Here is an 18,529-nt window from a genome sequence, read left to right as displayed (position 1 = left end):
TTCAATCGGAATTCGTAGAAAAGCAATTGTAAGATCTGAAACTGTAAAATTTTTTTTTTAACAGTCTTCCTTCTTTCTGTAATTCCGCAGTGTTTCAGGGGCGTGTCTGCGCCGTCACCTGTCCCAGAGGAGGAGGGAAGCGGGGGGGCCGGGCGTCGGGGTCCAAAGCTCCCGCCAAAGAGGCGCAGCCGGTGAAGTCCAGACGCTCCCGACGCAACAGCAAAGCCCAGGAACAAGCTCCCGTACAAGACTCCGCCTCCCCATCACAGTCCCACTCCTCCGGCTCTGACACCTCCACGGCTCCGCCCGCCAGGCCGGCCAGAGCTGCCCCGGCGGCCGCCAAGAAGAAGGGCAAACAGGCGACGAACCGGAAGGCGGGCGGGAAGAGGAAAGCCGCGGCGAAGAAGAAAGACTCTCCGCCGGTTCCCAGCAGCCCGGCGGTGAGCGAGGAGGAAGAGGATGAGAGCACCGCCAAGGAGGAGGAGAAGGAGGAAGAGGAGGACAACGAAGATAAGGAACGACAGAAGAACAGCTCAGACGTGCAGCTGTCGGACACTGAAGGGAGCCCGAAGGCGGGTAGCCACCGCGGTTCCAGCCCCTCTGATGAGCAAGGCAGCCCGGAACCGCTGTGCAGCGACGTGGGGCAGGAGGCGGGAGAGACTCCGGAACGACCCGAAGAACTGGGAGAAAAACACAAAGAGGGAGAAGAGAACCAGAGTCTGTCCGAGAACTCTGCTCCAAACAGCCCTGCTCCAGACAGCCCTGCTCCAGACAGCCCTGCTCCAGACAGCCCTGTTGCATACAGCCCTGTTGCAGACAGCCCTGCTCCAGACAGCCCTGTTGCATACAGCCCTACTCCAGACAGCCCTACTCCAGACAGCCCTACTCCAGACAGCCCTGCTCCAGACAGCCCTGCTCCAGACAGCCCTGTTGCATACAGCCCTGTTGCTGACAGCCCTGTTGCAGACAGCCCTGCTCCAGACAGCCCTGTTGCAGACAGCCCTGCCATGTCCTCCGAGGACGACCAGGCGGAGAGAGAGGAGGAGGAGCCCCAAGGCACCCCCAACTCTTCTGGAGAAAAGGACTCTGAGGGAAGAAACTCTGCGTTGCCCTCCGACTCTCACAACGGCCAGCTGGACAGCCCCCGGTCCCTGCACTCTGGTCAGGGTGAGCAGGGCGACGACATGGAGGTATGTTCCGGTTCGCCGGAAGCGAGAGAAAAAGCAGTGTCTCCTCGAGAGAAGGAGGTGAAAGCGGAAACGCAGCACGATTCCCCCGCCGACGGCAAGCCCCCCCGAGCTCCGGACGCCCCGGTAGAAAAGGCCTCCGAGGACACAGCTGCTCCCGGTTCACAAGAACAGCCAATGGACGAGAAATCCAGGGACGGGACCAAAGGGGACAATTTATCTCATGACGACACTAACGTGGTCCCCATGGACTGTAGTTCGCCCGGCAGTGAGCAGAGCAATAACCCCACCGCAGATCTACCAAGTGACAGGGTCAGCCCGGCCACCGCAGCTCCTTCTGCCCCCGACGAGAAAGCCGCCAAGGAGGAGAGCGACAAGGGCCGCGAGGAGAGGGAGTCGAGCCAGGAGAAGAAGAATGGCAAGCAGCGGCGCTCCCGCTTCCACTCTGCCGCCACCACCTGGTCCTCCAAGAGAGAGTCCCCGAAGAGGGAGTCCCCGAAGAGGGAATCCCCGAAGAGGGAGTCCCCGAAGAGGCAGTCCCCCAAGAGGCAGTCCCCCAAGAGGGAGTCCCCCAAGAGGGAGTCCCCCAAGAGGGAGTCCCCCAAGAGGGAGTCCCGACAGGAGTTGTCCAGGCGCTCGCGGTCCAGAGAACGCACCCAGGAGCAAGAGGGCAGCCCGCCCTCCAGCCGCTCCTCCCGCGCCCGCAGCCGAGAGCGCGAGAAGGAGCGTGACGGCGAGAAAGCCAATTCCAGGAGGGAGCGCAGTCGTGAGAGGAAGAGGAGGCGATCCAGGAGTCGATCCAAGTCCCGATCCAGGTCCCGATCCAGAACGAGGCCCTACAGGCGAGGAGGGCCCAGCCCAGAGCGGCCGGCCTCCGGAGGCCACTCTCCTCCGAGGAATGAGCGCAGAGGCGGATGGAGGGGCGGGCATGGCGGCGGGCAGAGTGGCGGCGGGCAGGGCGGCGGGCAGGGTGGCGACCCTTGGAGAAACCCTCCCTCAGACAACGCACCGGCCAGAGGCGGCGGCCGTTTCGAGAACGGGGCTTTCACAGACACGACCCCCGACTGGGTCACTGAAAAGACACGCAGCGACGCGGAGGCCAGGGGCACAGCGCCGACCGGCGGCTCCCGCTGGGAAGATCAACGCAACAGCGGGGGTAGCGGGAGCGTCGGGGGAGACACGTCGTGGACCCGGGGCGGCTGGAGCGCCTCCGACAGGGGCCGTGGCGCGGGGCAAGGGGGCTACAATCGCTCCAACTACAACCAGCAAGGCGACGCGATGGCGGAAAACCGCTGGCCGAGGACCAGCTTCCCGAGCGCTAACTCTGGGAGTGACGCCTACAGCCGCTTCAACGAGAACCGCGGCGGCGGCGCCCGGAGGAAAGACATGACGGCGTCGGAGTCGGTCCTGGACCGCTCCGGTTGGTCCTCGGAGTCCAGCTGGGCTGTGAGGAGGACACTGCCTGCGGACGTGCAGAACTATTACTCCCGGAGGGAGCAGCGCAGCGGGGCCCCGGGAGGCTGGAACCGGCAAGAGGACGAGCAGCCCGCCGTGACAGGTCAGTCCTCCGTCCCGTTTCCCATACCGGAGCCGTGTTTGGGTTCCTTCAAAGGCGTAGCTCAGAAGCTCATTTTTGATTTATTACAAACCTTGAGTCCTTTTGGGTTTTCTTTGTCCATAAATACAAAAGTGTTTTGGTTTTTGAGATAATTGGAAACGAACGATGTCTGGTTAGTGAAGCTGGCGGACGTCGACGTAGTTTAATATATAAAATTTTTTTATTATCTTTTTCCCCCTCCTTTTTCCGATTTTTCTCCCATCCCACTGTTTTTAGTCGTTATGCCAATTCCCAACCCCCTTCCTGGTTGTTGCGCACTCCCCCCTACTGTTGGTCCGAGAGGCCGGAGACTGTCTCATGCTTTCCTCCAACGCATGTGCAGCCAGCCGGCAGCGAGCCTGGCAGCGCAGATTCTCACCGGGAGAGTGTAACGTGTGGAAAGTCACACTACCTCCCTCCAAATCCTACCCTCGCTGAGCAGGCGCCCCGACCAAACTGTAGGGGTCGCTGTCCACAACGCTCAGGACCCACCCATCAGCTTTCCCACCCCTAACACTGCCAATTGTGTTAGTATGAACGACCAGCCAAGCTGATAGCAACGCCGAGAGCTGGATTCGAACCCAGCGTCTCCAGCGTTGATGGCGACCGCCTTAATATATAAGTAAGGGATAATGTATAGCTACGAGGTCATTGTTGCAAAATAATTGACCGACACAGAGTTTAAAATACATTATCCCTGCTTATTACATGGCTAACTTACTAACAATATACCTAATTAATTTTACATCGACTCGCAACACTGGTTCTGGCTCCGCTCGTCGCTCCGCCCTGTCATTGCCGGCAGCTTCCCCGGCAGCCGGCAGTGTCTGATTGCACTGATGTCAGTGGGCTTGATTGCGAACAGCTGCGCACAGCGGCTATTATTGTTCCACAGAGGTCCGTTATCGGGTAATATCGGACCTCTGACGCGCGCTATTGACCAATCACAAGCAAGCATTTTGGCGAATGTGAAAACGCCATGTAATAAACTAAAATAATTTGTTTACCTCATTATCAACATCGATCATTAGCAACAGGTTTAACCTGTTCCACCTAGGGGTGGGAATCATCAGTTTCATCACGATACGATACGATATCAATTCTTTGGACAACGATACGATATTTGCCGATATCACAAAGTCTGCCACGATACGATACGATACGATTCAATTCAGGTGCCTGCGATCGATATGAGGCGATATTATGTGCCCATTTAACACAATCAGTCACATTTAGATCAACTAAAAAAAGGCTACGGAAATATCAATTGATGTATTTATTTTTGAGCTCTTCCAGACATTTAAATGAAAAACAATCTATTGTTTTTAATACAAATAGACCTCCTGTTCACTTTTGTTTTTATATATTGAGCTTTAACACACACACAGACACACACAGACACACACACACACACACACACACACACACACGCAGTCCCCCACAGCCCCCGCCCCTCCTCCTTCCAAGTCCCCTCTTCACTCTCCTGTTCTCTCTCACGGTTAGCTGCTTAGCTTTTAAGCAGCCAACGCGACGTTCATTTAGATATTTAACGCGACGTTGGCATAAAGGAATGGCGACGATGCAACGCCTGTTATATGCATTTGACCCGTTGCGGGGAAAAAACTGCACAGACTTATATCTGCTCGCAAAATAGACGCTCTGTAGTGCTTTACAGCAGACGCAAACACTGCTGTAATGTGTACACGGAGTTTCACAATACTGGGCGCCGGCGGATATGACTCGCGGGGATTTTCAAAATAAGAGTATCGCAATATGAATCGATCTTTTTACGTTGCGTCGATCCTATTTGATTATTGATAATAGATCGATATATCGATCTGGATCGATGTATTGTCCCACCCCTAGTTCCACCGTGGAATATTTTCGCCTAAAATATATACCTAGGTAAATGGAATATTGCTCCACTTCTACATGGACCATTTGCATATTCTTGGTATATAGGGACATCTATGGACCTCAGTGAATGTATTCAGTGTCAGAAATATTGTGTCTATTACTAGGCTTGCTTAAATTGTGATGAAACAAAGGAGAATATGAATTATGATTTTTCTTTGCATCTTTAACAGTGAATAACACCATGATAATAATGACCAAACTTAAAAAACTGCCACTGATCTCGTGCAGTACCCTCTTGAGATCATGTGTAAAAATAAATCTAAGGAAATTAATAAAGGGAAGATGATTAAACCGAAGGTTCTGTAGATACAGTACTGAATTCTAGAGGATGACATCTTTTCGGGATTCCCGTGGGTCCCGCGGGATGGGAGTCAATTTCACTTTGAATCCCGTGATTGGGCAGGACCGGGAGTAAAAGTCAACGGGAGCAGAAGGGAGTGGGAACTATGACAACAAAATCAATGGGATTTGGACGGGAGTGATACATTGGTGCATCACTAATGTAAATGTTTGGTGGTTTTATATTTAACTAAGGCAGACATCAGGGCTGTACAACGTGCTATGAAAAAATTGGTCTGTGCGATGAATGAATTTACTGCACTAGCAGCACTAGATACTCTTATTTTGAAAATCCTGTGGCATATCTATGGCTCCGGCAGCTAGCAACGTTCGGCTCATATCGATACTCTTATTTTGAAAATCCTGTGGCATTTCATCCCAAGCGCAGCTCCGGCAGCCCAACAACAACAGCGTGCTATGTTATGTTAGAGTGCGCATTTTGCGATCAGGAAATAAGTCCCTGCCTGTTTTTCCCCGCAACGCTTCCAATCAGGCCATGTGAGCGGCGCGTGAGCGGCGCGGGGCGCGGAGCGGGCGGTTTTGACGTGAGCGAGGAGTGGGTTTTAAAATGAGTCGGCGCGACGTCCGGAGCGAGAGTTCTCCTCTGCTCCAATCCACTCCAGGCCGCTCACAGTGGTTTAACACTGTTGATGTAATATATACATGCAGTACAATGCCAAAGCAACAGATGGCGATGTACAAACATGAAGGCCATTTTCAACCAATGAGAAGGGTGAACCTGTGATATCCTGTTCAGGCTTTGTCACTCACTCCTGTTAGAAAAAGTATCGACGCCATTGTTGTTGTCGTTAGCTTACATGCTAACGTTAATGGCAGCGACCATAGCATTGTGGCTCGGCTAGCCTATCATCTCTTAACTCTTTCAGTGCCACACCTGGTTTTCCGTTTTACCGCTTGAATGCCACCATCGGCGCCAATGTTAACGTTAATATCGCCTAATCTATGTTTTAAATTATGGCTATGTGTCTAATCTGCCCATCGCATTATCAAAGACTATTTTCCAGTCAGTGCTGTGAAGGCAGATTGTTTTTTTATCGCGTCGTTTCCGTTTCAGAGCAGTTAGAAAAGCCCCCGTTTTGATATAAAAAACAGCTCATTCTGGAGCATTCTATGAAATTCCTGATCACCATTCGAAAAAATCGATACGTGTATGGATCCAACGCGACACTGTAGATCTCCATGATCCGCGGGGATCTGAGGCTCCAGAATGAACTGTGGTAACCCCGGCTGGATCAGTGAACTGGAAAATGTGGAGTACCGGATTTTTTCCCCCATTCATTTTCATTGAGTCCATTCCAAAATCACTTATGTCATCTGGGAGACGACAGGGGGCGCTTTTTTCCACAGTGATCACCGGCGCAGCTCGGCTATACTCGGGTATAGTTGTTCACCAACAATCTCAACATTTGTTTTATCATTAGCTCAAAAACACAGAACCGGACGACACAAGTTGTCCGCTCATAGGTTCTGCTAGGATAATAACAACAATACTTCCGGTCGGTGGGTTTCAAAATAAAAGAGCAAAGTCTAAAACACCGGAAAAGACATTTATTTTGTACAGCGTTTTCCTCCACGAGTACTCAAGTACATCATGTGATCAATCGATCTGTTTTTTTTTTGCCCATCCCTAGTTTATCCTGTGCTGAAAAGTCTCCATTCCAATAGAGATAGTATATATTTGTGTTTATTTGATTATTGTTGAGCTATATTTTAATCGAGAGTAACTGGTAGTGTAGCTTACTACATTTTCCAAGTAGCTTGCCCATCACATAATCCGCGAGCCACAGTAAACAAACGCGAGCCACAGTTAGGGTGACCAGGTGTCCCGCTTTTGGTTGTATACTGCACAGCCATTTTACCTAATGTCCCACGTCCCGCATATTGAGAGGATGTCCCTCTTTTCGAAGCAAAAAATAAAAACATGGGTCTAAAAGCCCCTTCCTACAGTAAACGTAGCAACCCGCCTCTTGTCCACACACATTGCTCTGCTCGTTTTATCATTGCTCTCACGGAGATAAAACTGGGAACGAGGTTACTCTGCTTCTGACGCTACCTCATATCTGATTGGTTAGGTAGTAATTTAGGATATTTAAAATGTCTTCCAGTGTTAAATAAAGGTTTATTGCACTTTGAAACGGTTTCCTTGCATTATTATGCTATTATCATTATATTAGTAAAAAAAAAAAGGTTGATTGAAAACTTTTGGGAAATACATTTCTCAAAAAAATAATTTCTCTCAAAACCGCAATAATATCACTTATCGCAATAATTTCTGGGACAATTAATCGCCCAGCAAAATGTGTTATCGTGACAGGCCTACCCGGAGGGAAATTTAAGTAGACAGTAAAAACGTCCTAATAGAAGTGTGTCCCCGTCAATCATCACTGCCAGATCAGACTTAATTTAATTGGCTATGGTCTCTTATCATCTCTCCACATCGGACGTGGTTGTCATAAGATGGACTGATATCCCCTCCGTTCTTCTTGCAGAGCAAAACTTGCGGCTTAAACTTATTGAAAGGAAGTTCTTCTTTGGTGATGCAATAGCCCACATTCAGTTTCGTTCGATTGTTCGCTAGGAATTCTGGGATTTGGTGTTGGATGTATCTACCAGGGAGCGAAATTAACTTTTTGACTCACCGGCCAGTGGCGGGTAGATGGGAAGAGTCTACCCGCCAAGCATATTTCTTACCTGCCAAATTTTTTTTGATTAAAAAAAAATATATATATATATTTTATATAAAAAATTTAAATAAAATATATATTATATAATCATACTTGTAGTTGTATTATCTGCGAGACATCGCCACTAGGGATGGGTATCGTTAGGATTTTATCGATACTACTACTCCTATCGATACTGCTTAACGGTTCGGTACTTTTTCGATACTCTTATCGGTTCTTTTTGATAATTTTTTTATGATTTTTATATTTGCAGTTGAGAGCATTGGTCATCTCCCTACAGTAAAGATTAGAAATGATTGAATTATTGTAAATTTGTGTGGAGTGGTGGGAATAGCTGCTTCAATAATAACTTATAACAACAACAGACAAGTTAGACAACTATGTATACAAAAAAAACGATATACACTGAATGATTAGTTGTTACCTAAAGTCCTTGGACTCCACTGTAGAGAACGGGTGCAGGCCTTTGACAACAAACTTTGTCACAGCCCTGTGACACTCGTTCACCCTATCCTCTGTCATCTTTCCTCTAGCTGCTAGGGAGAAAGGACTTTGGGTGGTGGAGGTAGAGGGAGGATGTGTGGTGGGCTCACTGGCCTGGGACACATTGGTGGCTGACCTCAGCTTGACGATCTATAAAACGTTTTTAGATTGTAGTATTTGTAGCTAAACAATTATTTTGTTTATTAGCCTATTTGTAATAATTCGTTATTAGCCTAGGAAACTCCGTATCTTGGCTTACCGGCTGCAGTGGACGTGGATGCAGATGGACCACTGCGCGCAAGGCAGTCGAATACGGCGCATTTCTGCACACTAATATAGTGTTTTGCAAACAAATGTTTTGATAGATTGCTCGTATTGCCACCCTTACTGTCAAATGTTTTGTTGCACTTGTGAACGCTTCGCTCTATCCGCCATCACGACTCAGTCCATGCAGAGCTGTCTGTGTCTGTGTGCAGCGCGCGTCGGCACGGAGACAGCGCTGAGATGCTTCCAGCTGCAGCACATCAGGTGTGCGGGGCTTGTATGTGCGGGGCTTGTAAGCGCTGCTGTCTGACGTGCTGCAGCTGCATACTATTGACAGCGCTTTCATTAAGGAGTACCCGTATGTATGTGTAGCGCGACTCGCGAGGAGTGTGTGTAATAATGACTCGCTGCGACTCGCTTCTCGTGCAGAGACAGAGAGAGGAGAGATCGTTCGCAACTTGTAAATAATAATAATAATAATAATTTCTCTAGAGTATCGATAGCAGTACCGAGGACGTCGGAGCTTATAAATACTCCGGTATTTTCTAATATAGTACCGGTTCCCGTTTAAAACCGGGGTCCGGGGGGCATCCCTAATCGCCACCACGCAATAAGTCAAAATGCTTGCTATCTGCAAACAGCTCCACTGTCTGTGTGTATACTTGAGTAGCCTCCAGCTCCAGCAAGGATTCTCCGGCCCTGCAGCTAGACCCTATATTCAGCTAGACCCTACATTCAGCATGCAAGGATTCTCCGGCGATGCAGCTGGACCCTATTTATTTAATTTTTTTTTTATTGGTCTTTTTCCCCCTCCATTTTCCTCCGATTTTCTCCCATCCCAATGTTAGTCGTATGCCAATTCCCAGTCCCTTCCTGGTCGCTGCGCACTTACCCCCCACAGTCAGATCATCTGGGAGAGTGGAGGCTACCACGTGCTTCCTCCGACACACGTCCAGCCAATCACCGCTTCTTTTCACCTGGCAGCGCGGATTCTCATTGAGAGGGCGTAGCGTGTGGGAGGACCACACTATCCCCCTCACGTCCAATCCGCGCTTAGCAGGCGCCCCGACCGAACTGTAGGAGTCGCTGTTTACAACGACCCGGACCCACCCCGCCAGCTTCTCCCACCCTCTGATACAGCCAATTGTATCAGTGCAGACGGCCAGCCAAGCTGGTGACAACGCCGGAGCTGTGAGCTGGATTCGAACAGGCAAATCCAGCTCAGCTCCGGGGCTGGTGACGAACGCAATCTCCGCTCGGCCACCTAACCGCCTAGCTGGACCCTATTTATAACGTTACGGTTCTTTTGTCAAATCACATTCAACATGCCCTCAGCTAGAATACGCATTCAATCAATGTTATAAGACATTGATATCAGGAGCTATCTGTAGCTACTGCTAGCCCGGTAGATAACGTTAAGACAATTTAGTTTACTGGGACAGATAGATCTAATGTGAGGTGAGCTAGCTAAGCTAGCTAGCTAACGAGGGAACGGAGATATTATGCACTCGAGTCGACTATTGCTGGAGCATTTGTTGATATCAGCAGCTATCAGTAGCTAGCCAGCTAGATACCGTTAGACAATGCCTCGTCATGTATTAAACTAAAAGTGAATAGTTGACTGGGTCATTGTTTAAACAGTAACGGTAGCTCATGGAGGTCCGCTCTTCTAGACTAGAGCAGACTGCCTGTGTTGACATGAGAACTGCAAGCAGAAGCCCTTAGCCAATAGTATCCCGCTGCAGGGCTGGGCGGATATGACTTGTTGCCACGTTTTTTTTTTCAAAATAAGAGTATCATACCAACCTAATTGTTGCTAACTGCCGGAGCCATCGATATTATGACTGGAGATGCGCTTGGGGCGGAAATGAGACCCGCACAGATTTTCAAAATAAGAGTATCGTTATGAACTTGATTGATTACACGCCACACGGCGGGCAGCCCTCTAAGTGTCAAGCGCCAAAGGTAAAAACTGAGCGCCCCTGGCGGGCGGCGGGCTTTAGTTTCGGTCCCTGGACTCTACGCAGACAGGGACATGGTATTTAATTGCACGATAGACTACAACTACCAAGTATAATAGCGTGGCCCAGATTCACTTCACACGCAAATATTTTTTTCACACGCAGCTACGCAGTAAATTCAGTCATCGCCGACAGATTTTTTCATAGCACATTATGTCGCACTGTACACTACAGCCCTGTTGTAGGCTAATGTTTTACTATTTTTTTTATCCAATTTGTATGGATTAATTTAGGAGTGAAATGCGAATGAAGGGTTGAAATCACTACTCGCAAGGTTGCCCCCAAATATAATTTACCACTCGCATGGGCCAAATTAAGGGGCAATTTGCGATAACCTCGTCGCAGTGTACAGCCCTGCTAGTGATGCACCGATGTGAAAATTGTGGCCGATACCGATAACCGATATTAATATTTCTGTTCTGGCTGATACCGATATTTATCAATGTCGATATCTCTGTATAGAAAACACTTTTTTATGATAATCAAATAAAGAGCTATTTTCCAAAACGCATATTTTATTTTACTTTTGTAACTTATTTTCAGAAATAACTGATATTTTGAAACGATTTAAGGCCAAAACATGTATAAAAAAAATATATATATGAAATTTCATATATCAGCCCATATCGGCCCTATTTTGATATCGGACCGATACCGATGTGTAAAAAAAACTGACATATCGGCCGATATTATATCGGCAGCCGCTATTATCCCGAAATCAAAGCTATATCATAGGTATTATGTTCCATCATGAATGCATGAAAGGGGGGCGGGGGTCATTTCTGATTACTTGATTGTCAGTAACGGCATTCACATTGAACACTAAAAACGCTTATCAGCCTGATCGGTGTAAAAGCCTTGCAGGATCAAGCTAAAATTTACGTCAGATCATTCTTACCTGTGATCAGGAGTATTCCAAAAATAATATTATTTTTGTTTGATCGCCATCTGGTATATCCAATGTTCATTTGGCCCACGGGATAATCCACCACAACATATGGATCGGGGTTATTTGACGCGCTTCGATGGAACCAGCAGAGCGGCTGCCCTCGCCCGACAAGGAAACATGAAACCGGAGACGTTTTGCCGTCCCACAGAGAAAGATACAAGGGTATAAAGGGTGCTCGATACCGTCGTCTAGCGTGATGCGGCCGGTATTGCACTTTTACATTATCAGGGTGATTCCCCATGTTAACCCCGAGTCCGTGTGCCTGTAATGAATAGGAATATAGAATAAAATAAATAACGATCAAATAACGAGTATACTCGTTGTTGGCGTTCAACGATTGGCGCCCAATAACGAGTATACTTGTTGTTGGCAGTGAATGAGTTAAGAGGTTAAACAAATAACTTATTTGCAACTTGTTTGTTATTTTATTTAAATTATGTTTTTAAGTTGCAGGAAATTACAGCAAATGGCTTCTTTATTGCAAATGTTTTGGCCTCCCAGACGGGGTGCACCATCTTGTTTGTTTTGGCCTCCCAGACGGGGTGCACCATCTTATTTGTTTTGGCCTCCCAGATGGGGTGCACCATCTTGTTTGTACACCCCCTCCCCCCCGTCAGGGTCTAACACCAGGCTAATATCTTGTTCCCTTTTTCTTCTTCTATGGTTGTTTGGCAGAAGCCCCTAAAGGCGAGGCGGCCGCACCCCTGGTTCCTGGCAGCGCCCCGGGCCCCCTGCTGAACGCCCTGCTCCCCCACCCTCCTCCCCCGATGAACGTCATGCACCATGCTCCTCCGTACCCCATGCAGGGCGCCCGCGGCCCCCCCGCCCTGCAGCCTGCCGCCCCGTACGCCATGCCCCCCCAGGTGCCCCTCATGCACCACCACCCCGCCGCGCCCCTCATGCAGGTCCCTGCCGCGGGCCTCCCGCCGCCCCCCCCGCCACCCCCACCCATGATGCAGCAGGGCGGCCAGGCGCTGGTGGCTCACGGCGACACCCACACGGCACAACAGGTAGGAAAACGCCACGCGGCTTCACCTTCTTCACATTCTCCCCTTTGGGGCTGTTTTTAGACTCGTAAACCTGTTATGTGCTTTTGATTGATTTTTTTTCGTAAAACGTTGGATTGAATCTCCCTCTTCAAGTCAAGTGTTCCTTTATCAATCCCCTCCAAGGGAAATTCAACCCCCATTGCATATTGGGCTTTTTTGGCAAAATATACAATTTCCCAACTGTTTACAATAAACAAATTACACAAGAACTGCTTAAGTTGTTTAACACATCTAGCGCCAATAACGTCGTACAACGTATTTCAAGGTCATGCTAATTCTGCCATTCCACGGCGTATGACGTTATTGAGATCATATTTCATTTTTTCGCCATGGTATTCAGAATTCCCTCACCCAGCCTTGGCTGATACAGTGGGACAACTGTACCAGCCTCGGCTGATACCTGCACAACTCTGCAACGCTTCAATACTGCCGCCTGGTGGATGATCGGCGAAAATGGATCTCTGGAGATCTCTGTGCATCTGGCAAATGCGTCTGGCACTCACATAATTGTTGCGGGACTCTAGACACACATCCGTGTATATTGATCGCTGCCATAACTCAATAATCGATATGATTTGGGCGTTTATTATTATTATACAAACCGGAAATGGATCTAGTCGATCCACGTCAAATAAGTGGGATCTTTTTCCTCCAGTCTCATCGGCGAACGGTAAGAGGACGCTGACGTCATTTTCAGCGTGTTTGTTTATTATTAATGCAAACTGCTCTGATCAATATATCACCCATACTACATAAAGCATTTACTGACGATCACGGAATTATAAATGACCCCCCCCCCCGTTCATCCACACATGATAAGTCTAAACGTTTAGGATCATGTTCAGTTGAAATTTTTAATATAGCGTGTATCGGCAACAAACGGCAGTTGATAATCTATATATGCGTTTATGCCTATAACTCACGTTCTAGGAATTACTGCAGAAAACGATAAAAACATATTTATATTCTAGACTGTATTTTCGTATGAATCTATGAATGAAAAAGTATAACGTTCCTACATCCTGAACGATAGATAATCGATGTTGAATGGGCCATAGTAATGTCAATTTAGCAATACAATTAAAAAAGTTATAGCCCTGCAAAGAAGGTAAACATCTCCATAGGCTTAGAGTGGTGGCAGAGAGTGGTATGAGACGGGCAAACTCTGTGGCAGTTAATGTGTTAATTAAACTAATATTACAGGGGTTGTTATCCAAATTAAACACAAAATGCTACTTTTTTTTTATTTTTTTTTTGATCTTTTTCCCCCTCCATTTTCCTCCGATTTTCTCCCATCCCAATGTTAGTCATATGCCAATTCCCAGTCCCTTCCTGGTCGCTGCGCACTTAACCCCCACAGTCAGATCATCTGGGAGAGTGGAGGCTACCACGTGCTTCCTCCGACACACGTCCAGCCAATCACCGCTTCTTTTCACCTGGCAGCGCGGATTCTCATCGAGAGGGCGTAGCGTGTGGGAGGACCACACTATCCCCCTCAAGTCCTATCCGCGCTTAGCAGGCGCCCCGACCGAACTGTAGGAGTCGCTGTTTACAACGACCCGGACCCACCCCGCCAGCTTCTCCCACCCTCTAATACAGCCAATTGTATTAGTGCAGACGGCCAGCCAAGCTGGTGACAACCCCGGAGCTGTGAGCTGGATTCGAACAGGCGAATCCAGCTCACAGCTCCGGGGTTGGTGACGAACGCAATCTCCGCTCAGCCACCTAACCGCCTGTACAAAATGCTACTTTTAATGACTACTGCAGTCTCAAAATTATTCAACCCCTTCATGACGAGCATCTTCAGTACTTAGTAGAGCACCCTTTTGCTGTCATAACCTGCTGCAAACGTGATGCATAGCCAGACACTAGCTTCTGACAGCGTTCCTGAGGAATCTTAGCCCATTCCTCATGGGCAATGGCCTCCAGTTCAGTGATATTCTTTGGTGTGCGTTTTGCAACTGCCTTCTTCAAATCCCACCAGAGATTCTCTATGGGGTTCAAGTCAGGTGACAGTGATGGCCACTCTAAAATCTTCCATTTCTTCTTCTGAAACCAAGCCTTGGTGCACTTTGAGGTATGCTTGGGATAATTATCCTGTTGGAAGGTCCAATGATGCCCAAGCTTCAGCTTCATCACAGACGGCATGACGTTTCCTCCTATGATTTCCTGATACTTGACTGAATCCATGATGCCCCCCACACGCTGCAGGTTTCCAGTGCCAGAGGCAGCAAAGCAGCCCCAGAGCATCACTGAGCCACCACCATGCTTCACTGTAGGCAGGGTGTTCTTTTCAGCATATGCTTCATTTTTCTTCCTCCAGACATACCGCTGATCCATAGGCCCAAAGAGTTCCAGTTTTGTTTCATCGCTCCACAGAACAGAACTCTAAAACCCCTGTGGCTTATTTATATTGTTTTGAGCATATTTGAGACGACTTTTCTTGTGCTTGTGGGTCAGTAGTGGTGTACGTCTTGGAGTCCGGGCATGGAACCCTTCAGTGTTTAGTATGTGCCTTACTGTGCAAACTGAAACCTCAGTGCCTGCTGCCACCAAGTCTTGCTGCAGGTCCTTTGCAGTAGGGCTGTCTTAAATACTTCGAAGCTTCGTTCGATGGGCATGGGATTCGAATATGAAAATAAAATCTGATTATTAAAAATATATATATGATATTTTTTTTTTTGTGCCAAAATCAACTCTGCCTCTCTTTGTTAACACTTTGGCTGCCAGGAAACGCTTAAACACGTCATTCCCGGCCATGCTCAAGTTGCCGAAGACGCTTTACAGCGTCTTTGATATCAATATTTCAAAAATCTGGGACCGGATTCATATTTCCCCTCCGCTGGCCTGAGATCCACCAGGAGGACGCACTGAGCTCTCTGGCGGTTCAGGAGCGCCATCTGGTGGCCGATCGGCGCAATCGCTTAACAGGAAGCGCCATAGAGGTTGTGCTGGACGTCCGTATTACTTCCGGGCACTCGCTATAGGTCCCGGCATTCTAGCTCGTCACAATACACAGTGATCGATTGCCAATAACTCGATAAACAACATGATTTGGACGTATATACCATTATACAAGCTGGAGATGGACCGGGTAAATCTACATCCCATAATGATAAAATTTCTACTCTACGATGATCGCCCAACGGCGCGCGGAGACTGGGGTGAGTTTTAGCGTGTAACGTTACCGTCTTCGATACTAACTGCTATTATCAACATTTGACCCACATTAGATGATTGGTATAACGCTGCCCACGGAATTATAAACGCCCCCTCGCCCATCCGGTCAACATCAGATGACGTGTAGTAACTTCTAGAAGTACGTCTAGTTGGAATTTTTTATATCGCGCTGATTGCCATCAAACTGTATTTCATCATCAATATAATGCATTTGGGGCTATATATCACGTTCTGGAGAAAGCTGCAGAAAGAGATGAAAACATACTTATACATTAGACCATACTTTAGCAAAGTTTAACGTTGCTACACAATGAACAATACATATAGGACTTTGAATGGGCCCTAATAATGGCAATGTAGCAATAGAATTAAAAAAGTTATAGCCCTGCAAAGAAGGGGAATTTCTCCATAGACAAATAGAGCTGGCAACCTATGGTATATCATGAATTTAGCCTTAGGCAATCAAAGTGTTAACTACAACAAGCAATGCTGTTTGTTATTTAAGATGAGTGCTGTTTGTTATTTAAGATGAGGTCGGACTCGGCACCGACAGATTTGTGTTCATTGTGCTGCTTTTATAAAGCCTCAAATGACGGCTTACAATATTTCATGAAAGCAAAGTGTTTTGTTTGTCTAAGATTTAAAAAGGTTTAAACTTTACAGCACTGACAAAGTTGAACAAAGTGCTGTACAAGTCCCACAACATTTTTAAAAAAATCTAAAAAAAATTTAATTATAATTTTTATATATATATATATATATATATATATATATATTTTATTTATTTTTTTATCTCGAAGCTTCGAATTAAAATCGAATCTCGGCCCCGAAGCTTCGAATTCCAAATAAAATCGAAGGTCAGCCCTACTTTGCAGTCACTCGAGGGTTTTTGACCACTTGCCTCTTCAGGAATCTGGTGTCAGCTAGGGCTGTCGCAATAACCGCATCACGCAATCTCGCGGTGTGTCAAGTGACGTCACCCGCGGTTGGGGAACAGAGATCTGCGGTAAAATAAAAGGGGCGTCATAATTTTGTACTTCATTTAATGACGAGGCGTCCGTTTTCCAGTAGCATGAGCTAACTTCACGTTTCCATACAGTTTACAACTCACAGATGAAATCAGGATTTATTTTCATATCCCGGACTCGAGCCTCCAATGTATACCTTTTCCTGTATTAATCTGAACCACAGTAGAGTACAGGGCAGCGTTCTCCCATCACTCCCGGGCCGAAGTGCTGGTCATGTAACTTGCTCAATGTTATGCTAACGTCACACGCAAATCAAGTGCTGCCTCTGTCTACCGTCCCCGCTACACTCTGACTACATCAACGTTTCCCTAACCCGTCCCCTACTCTCACTTCGTTAACGTTATGATAGATATTATATGATCTGTAATGTCAACTGGATATTAACGTTAGCTTTGTTTTCAATTTATAACGTTAGCTATATGCTAGCTAGCCTATCTATAACGTTAGCTATTGGCTAGTTTCCCCCAATAATGAACAATGACACGAGTTGTGATATTTAACTAGCTATGTATGTGCATTCACATTCACTAATGTTAAAATAGTGTTATAATAACGTTAAATGTTCGCTCAAATAACGTTAGTTTTAAGTTGGAGAAGGGATGTGTGACTGACTATTGGCTGTTTGCGTAGACCAGACCTACAGCATATATCCCACAACGCATCACTCTTAACACTTTCAGAGCCCAAGCTTAATCTTGATTTACCGCTTGAATGCCAACCATCCACTTCAATGTTAGCGTTAATAACGCCTAATCTATGTTTTAAATTATGGCTATGTGTCTAATCTGCCCGTCGCTTATCAATGACTCGTTTTCCAGTCAACATTGTCGAAGCGGATTGTTTTTTTATCTGTTCATTTTAGTTTTATAGCATTTTGAAAAGCCCTCGTTTTCAAGGAAAATATAAATATTCCATGATAATCGCCCTTTACTGGAATATTCTAGAATACACAAAAACCTTCGGCCTATTTATGAATCTTTTTCAAATAAACGCTAGATTATCGATAGTATATGTGTACGTATGCACGCTATATAGGCGATCTGAAAAATCGATTCTCTGATTTCCTCAAAGCGATCGCTCACACACACACACACACACATGGAGCGAACGCTGAGATCTCAGCGAATACAACTCTGATTATCCCAAGACTTTTAAAATAGATTCCTTACCTCAGATCAGATGTTCTCCAAAAAGATCATTCCAATTCCTGATCGCCATTCCAAAAACCGATCGCTTTTATTGATCCAACGCTACATACTGTACATATGTATTCCACGCTGTTCTGAGGCTCCACAATGAATCCGATCGGCTCGGGTTACATGCCTGAGAAGTAAAATGTGGATTCCGGATTTTTCTTTTCTCATCCATTTTCATTGAGTCCATTCCAAAAGGGTGCATTACCATCTGGGAGACGATAGGGGGCGGTTTCTTCACATCTGAGCTCTTACAGGGGCTGCATACGGTTGATGAAATATGAATTCAGATCGCTGAATAAATAAATAAAAAATAAAACGATGATTGTCGTCGTGGGCATTCAGGCATTGGGCTGATAAAACGTCTTATCACGTTTTGGGCATTGAAAGTGTAGGCAAATCTACTGTTATCACTGTATCCTTTTCCTTGTTTGTGCAAGGCAATTATCTCTTCTCTGAACCTTTTGGACAATTATTTTGACTTGGCCATAATTTCTAACATGCAATCAAACGTCACTCTATCTCAAGCACTATCTCAAGCACACTTGAACTAATTGCCCTTGATTAGTTGCACCAGGTGTGCTTGAGACAGGGGGTTGAATAATCTTGAGACAGGG

At 46.9% G+C, this 18,529-nt stretch overlaps 1 protein-coding gene across 6 annotated transcripts in view; it reads left to right on the top strand.

The window, feature by feature from the left end:
- Positions 1 to 18,529, top strand: part of scaf11 (SR-related CTD-associated factor 11) — a 96,303-nt gene that overhangs the window by 62,024 nt on the left and 15,750 nt on the right. For 5 of the 6 annotated variants that reach the window (XM_084330772.1, XM_084330775.1, XM_084330774.1 and 2 more), the window contains exons 11-12: positions 91 to 2,745; positions 12,138 to 12,472. In XM_084330772.1, coding sequence (XP_084186898.1) covers positions 91 to 2,745; positions 12,138 to 12,472 — 2,990 coding nt within the window. The remainder of the gene's footprint in view (positions 1 to 90; positions 2,746 to 12,137; positions 12,473 to 18,529) is intronic. The other variant, XM_084330771.1, reaches the window with a different exon arrangement.

Source organism: Notolepis coatsorum, assembly GCF_963971535.1.
Source record: "Notolepis coatsorum genome assembly, chromosome: 15".
Lineage (NCBI taxonomy): Eukaryota > Metazoa > Chordata > Actinopteri > Aulopiformes > Paralepididae > Notolepis > Notolepis coatsorum.
Note: the sequence above shows the minus strand (reverse complement) of the source record. Positions and strands in the feature narration are given on the sequence as shown.